Source organism: Lemur catta, chromosome 11 (genome assembly GCF_020740605.2).
Source record: "Lemur catta isolate mLemCat1 chromosome 11, mLemCat1.pri, whole genome shotgun sequence".
NCBI classification, from domain to species: domain Eukaryota; kingdom Metazoa; phylum Chordata; class Mammalia; order Primates; family Lemuridae; genus Lemur; species Lemur catta.
This window is the reverse complement of record NC_059138.1, coordinates 44,434,841-44,449,628: the sequence shown is the minus strand read 5'-3', so window position 1 is coordinate 44,449,628 and position 14,788 is coordinate 44,434,841. Positions and strand designations below refer to the sequence as shown.

Sequence of the window (14,788 nt, the reverse complement as noted above, 5' to 3'; positions counted from 1 at the left end):
TTCACCCCAAGTAGAAGTTTGTGCTGGATCTGCTTTGAAAGTAATGTGCTAGGATTATATCTTCTTGAAGTATGTTGTTTCTCTTGGATGGAGTGAGCGTCTTGTGATGTTTGAGGCTTGTTGTTTATGCAGCCATATCTTCTGGGAACCAGATGCTAGCAAGCTGAATAAGAATTACTGCCGCAATCCCGACGATGATGCCCACGGCCCCTGGTGTTACACGGGGAATCCTCTCATTCCCTGGGATTATTGCCCTATTTCTCGTTGTAAGTACAGTTAGGCATCTTTTTCATGTGAAATATTTTAAATATGCTGCAATTCCTCTAAAATGATACCTTCATCAGAGTTGTAAATAATATCAGAGGTCTGGAATTGATCCCCAAATGAGGATGCCCTCCAGAGAGCAACACACACGGACACACACACACACACACACACACACACGCACCCCACACACTGACATACCACTCATTCTCTCAGCAAAGTCCCCAGTCCACTAAAAGACTCATGAACACACATGAAATGCTGGTGCCTTCATCTTCTTCTCAGTTCTTTTTTTTTTTTTTTTTTAATGAGGAGACTCAAGGGAACCTTGCTACTGCAGAGAATGAGTTTACTAAGAAACTACATAAAAGTCAGGCCATGAGGTGTGAATATTCCCATCCCCTCCTCCACCCTCCCACATGGCCGATATCCAATGCATGTTACTACCATATACACACATGCATTGAGCACTGCCTGAGGGATGGACATGCCTGTAGCTCTGACTTGAGTGGGGCAAAAGCAATACATGCAACCTAAACATTTGTACCCCCACAATGTTCTTCTCAGTTCTTTAAAACAAGACTAAGAGCCTGGAGATTTCCACCCACTCATCTGAATCCAAGACGGCTTTGTTAAAAGGATATTATAAAGTAAAAGATATATGTAAAACATATAATACATGTTTGATATACTTCATATAAAATGCATGTCTTATATACTTCATATAAAAAACTCCTACATATCGATAAGGAAAAGATGTGATAACTCAGGAGAAATATGAAGAAAATAAATCTTCAAGAATACAGTTAATAAATAAATGAAAAGACATTAAAACTTACTAGTAAGAAAACAATGACATTTAAAAAGCATTAGAAATCATTTTTACCTATAATGTTGGCAAATAAAATGATAATACCCAATATTAGCGAGGGCTTGAGTAATAAGGCTTTCTCAATACTGTGCTACTTTTTCGAGGGTGAATTGAAAATCCTGCGTGGAAGTCAGTTTGGCAATATTATCAAAAGTAATAATATTGTTGATACACATCAGGATTTCTCAGGCTTGGCACACTGACTTTTGGGGCTAGATAATTCTCTGTTGTGGGAGGCTGTTCTGTGTATTGTAGGATAGTAGTTTTGTTGGCCTCTATCCACTAGATGCCAGTAGCACCACACCTGCCTAAGTCCTGGCAATCAAAAATATCTCCAGATATTGCCAATATCCCCTGGGGGACAAAATCACCCCCACTGAGAATCATTAATTTGTATTGAGATAGAAATATGTCTTTAACATGTTATTGAGTAAAAAAGCTTTTTTATAATGCTGTGTCAGTAGAAAGAGATCATTTTACTACACTTGTATCATAGCTGTATGCTTATAGCAAACCACGATGTTAAACTACCTTCTTTTTAGAAAGAATGTACTTTTGTAAGTTCACAAAGAACCTTGTTTTAAGAATAGTTTTCTTGTGAGACAAGCTAGTAGTAGCAAGTACTTTGAGAGTAGCAGCAAAAATACCCACCCTAAAAAGAGAGATAATAATATTGCTTTACAAAATGAAATACAAACACAAGTCTATATTTTTCCAAAGTGTATGTCAAATTAAAGAGGCAGTTTTCACCTTAAGTAGAATCACTAGTCGCATTTCATGAAATTGTAGCATAAAAAGACAAACTTCTTAAAAATGATGCTAATCAAATATACCCATCATTAAGACTCGGAACGGCTCTATTTTTAATAGGTTGGGATTTTCTTCATAATAATAATAATTAAATACCTTGTATAATTGTAAAGAAATGGGATTTCCAATGATTCTATTTTTACCAGCCATGACCATAGCCTTTCAAATAGTGTTTTCCTAATGTTCTACACTTTCCTCATATTTGGGTTTGCATAGGCCCTGAAAATGTTCTCCCAGCAAAGATGTCTTTCATGTTTTAACACTAAACCAAACAAGGCTACCTGTACAGAGAATGCTATACAAATAAATAAATAAATAAAAGAAAAAGAAAAGAAAAACTGATTAAGGAGAATTTTTCCTAAATGTTAGTTTTACATCACTGTATCTTTTTATGAAGTCTCCCTGATTAAGAATAATGGAGGCTCACAGAAATATACAGTGATCTAGGAAGAAAGAAAAAGTCAGTGATCTGGCTTATAAAACAGGTTATATTGTTTTCTCTACAGAATTACAGATTTGTAAAACTCACAGCAGCTCCATCTAGCACATATGTATTGTTTAGAGTAAAATGCTCCCAAGGAATCTCAGGGCATTGTGATTTGGTTTATAAGCCTAACTAAGGGAGACAGGGCTCTCATAATTTAAAAGTTTTCAAAATTTTTTTTCAACTAATATTTTTAAACTAAAAGTTGGTAATTTGCTGTTGAAAGACTTCATGGTGTTTCTAGTATTTGATTAAATGCTATTGCAGATAACTCATTTTTATTTCAGTGTATACCAAACATTAATTTCAATAAAGATTTTTGCAGTCATTTTTCCAACTAATATTTATAGCCAGGATTTATTTACATTTTCTCCCTGGTGAAAGGGTAGTAAAATTTATCATTAGAAGATTTGATTTATTATTATTTATATAACTGCAGAGACTATATAAATCATTTTCACACTGTACATTTATTTCTTTTACAAAACATGTGAAGGTTTTTATTCATTTTTTTCTAAAATGCTTACAAAATAATATTCATATTCTAAGCTTGTCAAATATGCAAACATAAAAATGTAGAAATGCCTATGTTTGTGTATATACACACCCTTAGTATATCTTAGAAAAATATTAACTACTGAGGTAGTTGTTAAGAGTATCAATTCTGACTTCTAAGAATTCCAGACTCATCACTTTATAAATGCCTTGGGCAAGTTACTTAACCTACTTATGACTCATTTTCTGTATTTGTAATATTGTATAATAAAAGTACCTATGGCAGCTGGCAATTATGAACAGTGTTGCATAGTACACACTCAAAAATTTACCTTCCATCTCTGTTTTTATTTATTCAATCATTTGTTATATTTTATTGCTCTGCTATTGTGTGCAAAGCCCTATATAATATGCTAGGTATACAAAAATATAAATACACACACACACCACTTCTTCAAATAGTTTACACTCCAGAGGGGAGACATTTATATAAACAACCATAAAGCAAAATAATCATGTAATAGATATATATTAATATTAATACATAATATGAGAATGGGAACATAGATTTGTGCCTGGAGAAATATGTGCTGTTCATGGAGTTTTGAATTTAAATTGAAACTTTAAGAATACTGTAAAAGAAAAATTTCTTTGTATTCATGTTTGGTTCTGAGGCCAGACAAATACACACACACATGCACGCACACACATCTACTTTTCCATAGGTAAAACATGTATCATTGACATGTTTTCCTTCTTTAAATTTAAGTTGAACGAATACCAAATAAGATTTGTATTTCAGACATGAGTAATGCAGAAATAGTTGGGTAAGTAAAAGAAGAGAGATGAGAATAGTATTTGATAGTGAAATGGAAAAGACCTAGAGAGCAATTTCTCAAAGTTTTGCTCAAAGTATACAACAGAAGAACCTAGAGCGCTTTTTAAAAATTCAGAATCTAGCCACCTGCTTAGAAGCTCTAGAAATCTGATTTTAAATGGTATTTCAGCTTATTCTAAAGTGTGAGAAATATCAGATTAGAGGAAGCAAAACATATGTATGTATTACTATTAATTATTAAAACCCCACATTTATAATATCTATAAATTTTTAAAACTTTAAATATTTTAGTAAGATGCAAGAATGAACTAAGCACTTTGTTTACTTATTAGCTTAATGCTTAGAAATAAGAGATTAAATATGCAATTAAGGCTAGAATGAATAATTTAGTCTCTCTCATCACAACATAAGAAATAAATATCTACTTATTTACTTTAACATTTTCAAGCAATTGACTTGAGTGGAAAAAACAATATCCTTGAAAGTTTCATTACCATAGTCTGCCTCAATCTTAATTTGTACTGTGAACTAAAATACTGACCTCAGCTGACTCTAAAACAAAACCCTCCTCCAGGATAAGCTAAGAGGAAAGGGAAATGATAAAATTTCTATGTTCACCTTTACCCTTATTCATTTAAAATATCTAGAGCTGGAAAATGAACACAAATAAGCATGTATTAATTCTCTTACCTATCCTTACAAATAACAATCAAATTTGCATCCATATGCCATTGCTGTTTTGTTGCTGGTTTATTTGAGCCCAGGGCATTTCCAGGGATTAACAACCATCTGGGTCTAAACAGTGTCTGACTGAACTCTGTGCCATCAATTCTGAATAGTCAAACGTTAAGCTCCAGGAAATGTCTTGTGTCTCATTTATTACTGCATAAGTGTTTCCAAATCCTAGCATCTTCCAAGCCTTTCTCTTTGCAGCAATTAAACCCCAGTAGAGATGAAAAAGTAGTAAGTTATGAGGTTTTAGTTAGAATTAATTTGTAGTTTTCAGTGTTCTCTTTTTGCCATACTTTTTTTTTTTTACTAACATCTGGAAAAGCCAATTTTTGAAATAGTCCAACAACAAAGCATAATTATATTTTGGTATCTGTCTTTTCCCATTAGTGACATTAATTTCTATCATCCGGAATTCTTGCAAAGATTGAAAACGAAAGTTTTCAGAAAAAATTTAAATGATTCAAATTACAGTAAAGACAAAATAGTCTAGCTATGAAGGGTGCAAGCAGACACATGCATTAGTTCTATTTAATAAAATGTGCATTGTGTACAACGTTGGGCATCTTGGTAGAATAAAATGACTCACTGATGCTAGCAGTGAAATTCAAGCTACCAATAGTCATCACACCACACACCTGAGAACCTTCACAGCCATAAAATTGGGCTCTCCTCACATCACCTAGTACCAGTAGGAATATACTTACGATATTATCCAATAAAAGTAATACATAATTACTCAAAAGAGGACTATGACATTTTATCTTTGAATAAAATGTCAAGAATCTTAGGAAATTATTCAATGTATGGATACTTGAATTTTAATATATAGTTTGATTTTATGCAAGAGAAATATGTATGTATGAATTATATTTATCTATATATTTATTTTTACAGGTGAAGGTGATACCACACCTACAATAGTAAATTTAGACCGTAAGTAATCATTCAAAATATAAGGTATATCTGGTTTTCTATGTGTCAGAAATTATGTCATTATTTTCTTCATAGAAAATTGTCTTTATTAACTTCCATCAGAAGAATAAGTTAATCTATTTGTTATTATTTAAAATTTTTTTCTATATGTAGATGAAGGAATTTCAAAGGGAACTGTATATTGAATAACAAAATTTGATTCTCTATCAGAAAATCTATAAACTGATATATGTGATTTTGAAAAAAGCATTGATACTTACTTCTAATTTGGGGCACAATGTAAATAATGGATTGCTTTTATATATACTATCGTTTAAATAAAATTGGAATGCTAAAGACAGAAAGAATGAAACCAGAAAATTGGAAAGTTATTCAGTGTCTCTATTCTGCTCTATCTTTAAAGCTCTTTGCTCGCCCCACAGTCTATTAGGCAAAAGATGATACAATCTGAGAGGTTCCCTTAAGCCTCAATTTAAGAATCTAGTGGGAGCTGCTTGTTTTTGCTTTTCACATATTTCTTGGGCTGAACAAAGTTGCTCAAGTGTTTTGATTTAAAAGACCACCTGCTGCCCCCGGGCTGAGGACGCGAATGGAAATCTATTCTAGACCCTGGGCAGAAGTAGAAAGAAGAAGGCGAGGAACACTGAGGAGGGTTAGGAAAACGTTTACTCCAAAGAATTCTGTATTATGTCATTTGGACATAATAATTTGGATATAGTAATTATGTCATTTGGATATAATTTCAATAAATTTAATGTTAATAATGTGTTTCAAAATAGCTCTACATTCTTACTGCACAAATTCAGAAAAAATAACCAAATATAGTTATGTTTTGCTTTGTTTCACTCAGGCTATTGATTTCTATTGACATTTAGAAACAACAACTATAAATAACATTGGTTCATTTTATGTTGAGAGTGGTGAGGGAAATACAGCATTAGGCTTAGGCCTGAGGAACTTGTTCTTAGTGCATAAGTGAGCAAAGCCACTGTCACTAGCATGGCGATCCTGTCTGCCTTGAATTGATTAGTTTTTCTGTGTCCCTCTACTTATATGAAGACGGTAAGTGTTAGAGGCTTGACACGGTACTGTGGTCACATAATACTACTCTTTCTCCAAAATGTCCTTCTGATACAATTGCAGTAGTTACATTTGTCTAGTTATTACTGCATTTAAGAAAACTGAGAGGCACTGATTATTTCAAAGTGTTATGTCAAAATGTTATGTTTGGTCCTGGTTTCAGATCCTGTAATATCTTGCGCCAAAACAAAACAATTGCGAGTTGTAAATGGGATTCCAACACGAACAAATGTGGGATGGATGGTTAGTTTGAAATACAGGTAATTATTAATAGATGCCAAATCAAACATATTTAGACAATTTGCAAAAGTCATATTCCCAGAAGTATGGTCCATGTGGGTTGTGAAGGTCGTGCCCTCCACAGTGCACCCCGCTGAGGAGGTAAGTGAGGAGACTGATCACATTCTGCTTGCTCTGGACTTTGCAATTTGTGCTTCCAGAGGTAGTGAGTTTGAAAATGTTCACAAAGATCCCATATGTGTCAGCATTGTCTCCAAATCCAAGGGACACTTTGGTTTTGATTAAGCAAAGAACAACTGTACAGAAAACCTATTTATACCTTAATATCATAGTAGTCATTATAATACATGTTATTAAGTGCCCAATCTATGATGAGTTTATTTTCTAACATGTCTATGCATAATCATGTCAGAAATTTTATATTTGTTTTTAATTTCTGATGTTTTCCTTATCATTCAAATGAAATTGGCCATTTTATATTCTGAAATATTTTATCATTACAAAAAAGGTTAAAAAACTATATTGATAGTTTTGATATTATAATGAACAATGTGAATAAAAAATTCTTGACATGTTTTTCTCAATGCTCTTAAGAATCAATGGCATGTTCTATCTAAAATCACTTTGCAAATTATATTGTTAAAGAAAATTAAGCTTAATAATTATGTCATAAGAATTAAATATTGAAAATATAAGTTAACTTAAAATCTGATCTTACAACTTTTCATATACTACATATATTATTCTTTATGGTAATCAGAATGATAAAATATTTATGTTTTTATTTATCTCTATCAGAACCTCATCATACAGTAAACACCCCAAAATATACCTGAATTCTAGCCACAATTTCTCTTATTTTCTAGACATCTCAACTTCCTCCTTCCTGCATTCCCACTACATGTTGTGGCTTTCGTCCTCCATGTTTAATGCCTGAAAATTCTTTCTCATTCTTCCAATCTCAACTTAAAGATTTGCTCTTTTAGGAAATGTTCCTTGTTCATTTACCCTTAATATCCTAGAACAGAGGAGGCAAATATATCTTTTAATACCATTAAATCACAGTAACATTAAAATAGAATAGAGACAACTTGAAACTGAAGTCCTTTTATGAATAAACAAATTTGTGACAAGCAGTTGACATCCCTTGATATATATGACTTTAGATAACCGTAATGTTGTAAAATATGGCTGAAAGTTCATTTTTCTCAATGAATAACTCATTAGATTTTATAAATATTTATGCCAATAATTATAGTGTAGCTGTCCTAGGTATGTAGTACTGAAATAGAATTGTGACACTAACCAGAATATTAAAGCTGATTGTACAATATGAAGATTTAATAAAGACTGGAAATTTTTGGAGTGTTTAATTTTTTTTATTATAGAAAATGTTCAAAAAATCCACATCTCTGAGTTAACTGGTGATTCTTTGCTAATCTCATAACCATAGAAGAAAAAGACATATACTTCTAAGTTATTTTTACCTAAAAGAGAATATACAAGAATACTTCTTTGGTAATGTTCATTTTTGGAGAAGCAGAGGAAATCCTTTTTCATCAGATCAGAGTATTATAAACTTTTAGAAATTTATTTTCCTTTTAAATCCAAGTTCTTAGTAACAACAGCTGTTTAGTTTTTCTTCCAAAACACATACTGAGAGGAACAGAAGTTAAAACTCCATATATACTCTTATCCTCCTGTGTGGCAAAGGCCATAAATAACTGTGGTCTTAGTCTGGGAATATTCTAGTACTACTCTCTGAAGCACTGAACATCTGTACTGTTTGGAAATGTAAATTGTGAAACATTGTAAGTTTTCCATGTCTCTGCCAAAAAAAAATAGATTTATAAATTTTGGATATCAGGAAATAAATGCACTAGTATTTATAATTCTTTAAAAATATTTTACAATTTCCTACATGATTTGTCTTTCAAAGCTGTTTAACTTTTATAAATCAAATATTATATTATCAGTCTTACACTGAACTAACAAATTCAAACTAAGTTATATTTTATCATATCAAAACTAAATAATGGTAGCAAAAGTAGGAAATAGTGTACAAACAATATTTGTTGCTACGGATGGTTTTCAGAGTTTAAATAAGAACTCAACTTTGCATTTCTCATGATCAAACACTGAAAATAGTTCCAATTTTTTTGTGTGTTTTAATCATCCTATATTTGTAGCACATATTTTTACAAGTATAGATGCATGTGTGTGCATGCATGGTGTCTGTGGGAAATCAATATTGGTGTGTAATGAGTGATTCTTTAAATTACACAAAAGTAAAATTGAATTAATAAAATTGTAATCACATTATGAAAAAAACAGTTTATGCTGCAATCACCAAATATCACCCTTTAGATAAAAGAACTATTCATATTCCAGTTAGGTTAATTTCTACATTTGCCTCTACAGTGCATTTGTTTATAACAAATGGAGCCATAGGTTTTGCATTAATTGGCAATCACTCTTTCTGCACAGATGTTACTTGTTTCTCTTTCCTCTTTCTCATAGAAATAAACATATCTGCGGAGGATCATTGATAAAAGAAAGTTGGGTTCTAACCGCAAGACAGTGTTTCCCTTCTAGGTAAAATGTTTTTGAAACTAATATTTGTTTTGAGCCTTTAAAAATACATATGTCTATGTATAGATTTGACAGTTAGAATGCGTATTCATTGTACAGATTCAGTAGCATGGGGTGAACCTATTAATTTCTTTTTAAAATTTAGCTTACAAAACATACTTTGACTTCACTGATGTTTACTTACAGGGGACTATTTCAGTTCACCTCTGTTCAAAATTAATATTACTCTCACTTGGGGGAAAATTTGCTAGAATTATGTCAATAATTTGTATCTCAACCTGCTACTTGCACCCTTTATTTCTAAAGAGAAATTTGCTTTCTGATTATCAATAGACTATTTTAATCTTCACTTCTCCTTTCTCATGTGCAGTCAGCCTCAGAGTCATTCTGGGCATAATTTTCAATGAAAATTAACTTAAGGAAAAGATAAGGAGGCAGTATCTTTAAGTTTACTTCCTGCTTCTCATTAAGGTCACTTTGATTTTGTTTGTGTAAAACTTCAGTCTCCACTACTGAACCAAATATATCCACACCTGACATAAATGAAACAAAATTTGCAGTAAAATTAGAATTCAAGTAAAGTGCTTTACCTGAGAGTTTTTCACCAGTGACTTACTCTCCAGCAAGGATAATCAAATTTGTAAATAGCCATTTAGAATTTCACCAATGTAAAAGCTCTTTTCACTTAAGTATGCTTGTAATATTCAGAATCTCCTATTTATTATAATTTGAATCACATTTTAAATTTAGATTGCTTTTCTGCCCTTATAAGCTAAAATAGCTAAAATAGCAATAGCTGGGGCTGCACTGGATGTAAGCTGGTTTTCATATTATAGGAATAATATTACATAATTTGGAACTATATTTTACATTTAAACTTTTTACTTAGAAACAAAGACTTGAAAGATTATGAAGCTTGGCTTGGAATTCATGATGTCCACGGAAGAGGAGATGAGAAACGCAAACAGGTTCTCAATGTTTCCCAGCTAGTATATGGACCTGAAGGATCAGATCTGGTTTTACTGAAGCTTGCTAGGTTAGTTACTTTAGATTTTGTATTTTTAACCTAGACTAGAATTGTTGAAGTATTTTCCTCAGCTGTGTGGCTATTCTTCCTCTCTTATATAGATTTATTATAAAAGCATATGTCACATGTCATATATATGTGTGTATACATATGTATGTATGGGTCTCTGTATGTGTATGTAGGGAGAAAGACAGGTATTTGCAAAATTTTCAAAAATGAATAAAGTTGAGTCAACAGTCTAATCAGTGTGCTTTAAAACTAAAGCTTTGTGAGCAGTTATTTGATAACTTTAAAATGTAAAATAAAAAAAATCATTAAACACTCTTAATACTAGCAAATAAGTGACTCATTTCTCTACTACTATTCCAAATTTTGCCATTATATATTAGACATTCCAGTTTTTTAAGAAGCCAGATGCATTCTCTATAAATGGCATATTAAACATGAACACTACATTTTAATGTTAATTTTGTGTTGATTCAATGGAGAGTACTTACCATTGTATTTTCTCTTTCAGGCCTGCTGTTCTGGACGATTTTGTTAGTACGATTGATTTACCTAACTATGGATGCACAATTCCTGAAAAGACCACTTGCAGTGTTTATGGCTGGGGCTACACCGGATGTAAGCAGGTTTTTAAAAGATGAGGCAATATCTATTTTGTTGAAAAAAGACCACATTTGTCTTGTTTCTTATTTTTCTCACTTTACTCCGTACTCATATACTGTTTCTATTTTGCACTATTCCAGTGATCAACTCTGATGGTCTGTTACGAGTAGCACATCTCTACATCATGGGAAATGAGAAATGCAGCCAGCATCATCAAGGGAAGGTGACTCTGAATGAGTCAGAAATATGTGCTGGGGCTGAAAAGATTGGATCAGGACCATGTGAGGTAAAAAGGAAGTGCTTTCATAAGGAGTATGTGATTGATAGCTTTTTCTGTTTACTTTTTTCTATTTATTTTCCTCAAGTCAAAATTATCGTTTACAAACCTGTCTTAGGAGAGAGAAATTGAGAAAGGTAACCCTGTGTTATCCTTGGCCATATCTTTAAACAGTAAGACAACCGATGCTTTATTAGCAGCAAACTATGATGACGTTTGTCTCTCAAAAGAATAATAAATGAACAAAGCCAGAACTCTAAGGGAAAACTATTCAAATTTAGGTATCCAAATCAGTTTGATAAAATAGCTTGCGTTTTTCTGATGCTTTTCTAAATTTATCTGATCTTCCCAAATTCTTCATAAATGAACTCCATTAATAATATTATTAAGAGATACATGCCTGGTTTTAAACTTTTAAATCTGTTTTTGGGTAAGCTGGTTTGTGCGTGTCTGTCTGTGTGTGTGTCTGTGTGTGTGTGTGTACTTAAACAACATTCCATTTTTTAAAACCTCAAGGTCAAAGTTTGTGACTTTAAGAGCTTGGTTATTTTCATTTGTTAGGCAACCGTTACTTCAACTTGGCAGTGTTCCTGTCCCTATTTTACATAGATACACTGTTAAACTATTATTTTAGATATACTTTGAATGTGAGAGACATGTTCTCTAAGCCTTGGAGCTGTGGGATTATGGAATACTACATGTAGCAAGCCATGAAATGAGTTTAATAATAGTGAAGTGTTCTCTGATACGTAGGATCATGCATGACCTAAGTATGGAGCATAATATGTATTGAAATGCATGTGTTCTATACCTTGTTCTGAGATTTTATTTCTGAAAAGAAAATGTTTACTAAGAGTTTTTAGAACTGCTTTAAAATGATACAGTTAGAAATGGATTATGTGTTAATAACCACTTTCAAATTTGGTGCCTTTCCAGCAAATCCGAATTACCATGTTCATTACCACAAGGGAAAATTTATTAGGAGAAATAATAAATGTGTATTTTTTTCTAAAAGCAATCTGAGTCCTTTGAACACAGAAGTTTGAGCGAGGCCCAATCTTAAAGATCATCTAGGAAATTATGTACTTAGCTCAGCCCTATTGCCATTACTAAAAATGGCTTGACAACTGCTTTTCAAGAATAGCCTTTACTTTGGTTTATCAATGACACATTCTTCATTTATATACTTTAGCATTAAAGTATTTATTCTTCTATTCCATTTTTGTTACTTTTATGACTTCAACTTGATTCTACCACTTGTCAAAAATGCATTTATCCTCCAGAATGTTTTTTAATATATATCACTGACATTTAAATCAAGGCAATTTAACCATTGAAAGAAATTTGAAAAAGAAATCTCCCAAATGTTTGTAAAATAGCAATAACATCACATTTAGTGAAAGTCTCCAAAGTGAATCACTTTGAAGAATCATATCAGAAATCATTGGTGCATTTGTTCAAAAATCAGTTTGACTAGCTATGTGGCATAGTTTACGCAAAGTCTCTTATAATAAACTATTTTTCCTTACTGTTTGATTTTCTACTTCACCCTCACCTTGGTTTTCTCCATCATAGAGTGTTGATGACTATCTTCTTTCCTTGTGTATCACAAAAGTAAATTTTGCAATGTTTAGTTTCGTTTCACCACATTGCTGTTGGGGGAAAATTAAGATAGTCCTAAACACTCTTCTTCATATAAAGACATCAAAATCCATTCATTGCATCCTTAGGAAGCTACCTGGCACATGAAACGGATGCAGTACAGTTGTAATGGCTATATACAACAATATGTATACTGTTGATTTTTATTTATTTATTATATATTTATATATCATATATAATATATTCTATTTTTTATTTTTATATTTATTTATATATAAATAAACTATATATGAATATATACATACATACTTATACACAGAACTCAATCTATCAATCTTTCTTTTCCTCTCTCCTCTATCTTTAGTTGGTGATACAACAGGGTTACTATACAAGAAATGCCATGAAATCATAGGCTACCCTCCAGGAAGGAGGATATAAAATATGAATATAACTATATTAACTGCTAATGCCAACAGTAAGTGGAGGAACATTATTTGCCTGGAAGAGCAATTCCCAAATAATAAATAGAATTATTTTATTAACTACAAGTTTTTTATTTAACTTGTTAAAATCATCTTGGCCAGGGTTAGTGGAAGGAAAAAAAAGCCTTAAAAATAAGAGAAAATTTAATGCAGTTTAATCATTAAAACTATATGATTACAAGGCGGATATTTTTTACTTGTATTTTACTATATTTTTCAAATTTTCTATATATAAAATATATTGAACATTATATGATCAAAATAAATATAAACTATACCTTATTAAACAGATATTAATGGTTATGTGTTAATCTGGATTCAATAATGGCAAAGCACACTTTAAAGGATGAGTAAATAGTTTTGAAAAGGCAAGGCATTCTTAAGTGAGTATTACACATGATAGAGCACTTCAACCTTTGTACTTACCTTAGTCTTAATTGACTAATTCAATAGAAAGACAAACAATGGTCTAGTGCACCAATTTTTACATCTTCATATTTCAGTTTCAGTTATTCATTTTTTGTATATATATATATCTCTGAGATGCAAATCTTTATAGGATAATATTATTGAGTTATTATTTTTTATGTCTAATAATACTTTGTTGTTGTATATCTTCTTCCCAGGGGGATTATGGTGGCCCACTTGTTTGTGAACAGCATAAAATGAGATTGGTTCTTGGTGTCATTGTTCCTGGTCGTGGATGTGCCATTCCAAATCGTCCCGGTATTTTTGTCCGAGTAGCATATTATGCAAAATGGATACACAAAATTATTTTAACATATAAGGTACCACAGTCATAGCTGAAGTAAGTGTGCCTGAAGCATCCATCAATACAGCTCTCTTTTACATGAAGATTTCAAAGAATGTGGAATTAAAATGTCACTTAAAACAATCCTAAGACAACTACTTGAGAGTCATGTTTGTTAAAATACTCATTAATATTTGTGGGTGTTTTCTGTTGTTTTGTTTGTTAGTGTTATTTTGTAAATGTTGAAATGAGTTAAGGTACATGCAAGTGTAGTAACATATTTCCTGAAGATACTTGAATGGATTAAAAAATGCAAAGGTATAATTTCTGGATGATAAAAGATTTAATGGAAAAGATCAATTAATCTCTCTACGCTGCTTTCCAAGGTTAGTTTCTTAATGATGAATAAACCATAAGTTAAATGTAACTTTAACCTCACCGAAACAATTTACCCCTTGGGTCCTTAAATTGTAACTCTGTATTAAATTATATTACATTTTATATGCCATATGTTATGGTTCATTCATTTCTCCTCACTGTGTATCCTGCAATACTGGTACACAAACACACTTTTACAAAACATATAATCATGTACTCATGCCTGGGTATACATGTGCATGTGCTACAATTTAAATTATGGTGTACCTAGTGTAACCACTAAATATTTTGGAAGTATGTACCTATAGTTTTTCCTCAAAAAA

General features: G+C 31.8%; 1 protein-coding gene across 5 annotated transcripts in view; it reads left to right on the top strand.

Annotated features, from left to right (window-relative positions):
• The window catches only part of HGF (hepatocyte growth factor), a 66,839-nt gene extending 52,254 nt beyond the window's left edge, over positions 1 to 14,585 (top strand). For all 5 annotated transcript variants that reach the window (XM_045564494.1, XM_045564492.1, XM_045564491.1 and 2 more), the window contains 8 exons: positions 133 to 266; positions 5,389 to 5,427; positions 6,671 to 6,767; positions 9,268 to 9,342; positions 10,229 to 10,375; positions 10,884 to 10,990; positions 11,116 to 11,261; positions 13,963 to 14,585. In XM_045564494.1, coding sequence (XP_045420450.1) covers positions 133 to 266; positions 5,389 to 5,427; positions 6,671 to 6,767; positions 9,268 to 9,342; positions 10,229 to 10,375; positions 10,884 to 10,990; positions 11,116 to 11,261; positions 13,963 to 14,139 — 922 coding nt within the window. In that variant the 3' untranslated portion in view covers positions 14,140 to 14,585. The remainder of the gene's footprint in view (positions 1 to 132; positions 267 to 5,388; positions 5,428 to 6,670; positions 6,768 to 9,267; positions 9,343 to 10,228; positions 10,376 to 10,883; positions 10,991 to 11,115; positions 11,262 to 13,962) is intronic.
• Positions 14,586 to 14,788: the final 203 nt, after the last annotated feature.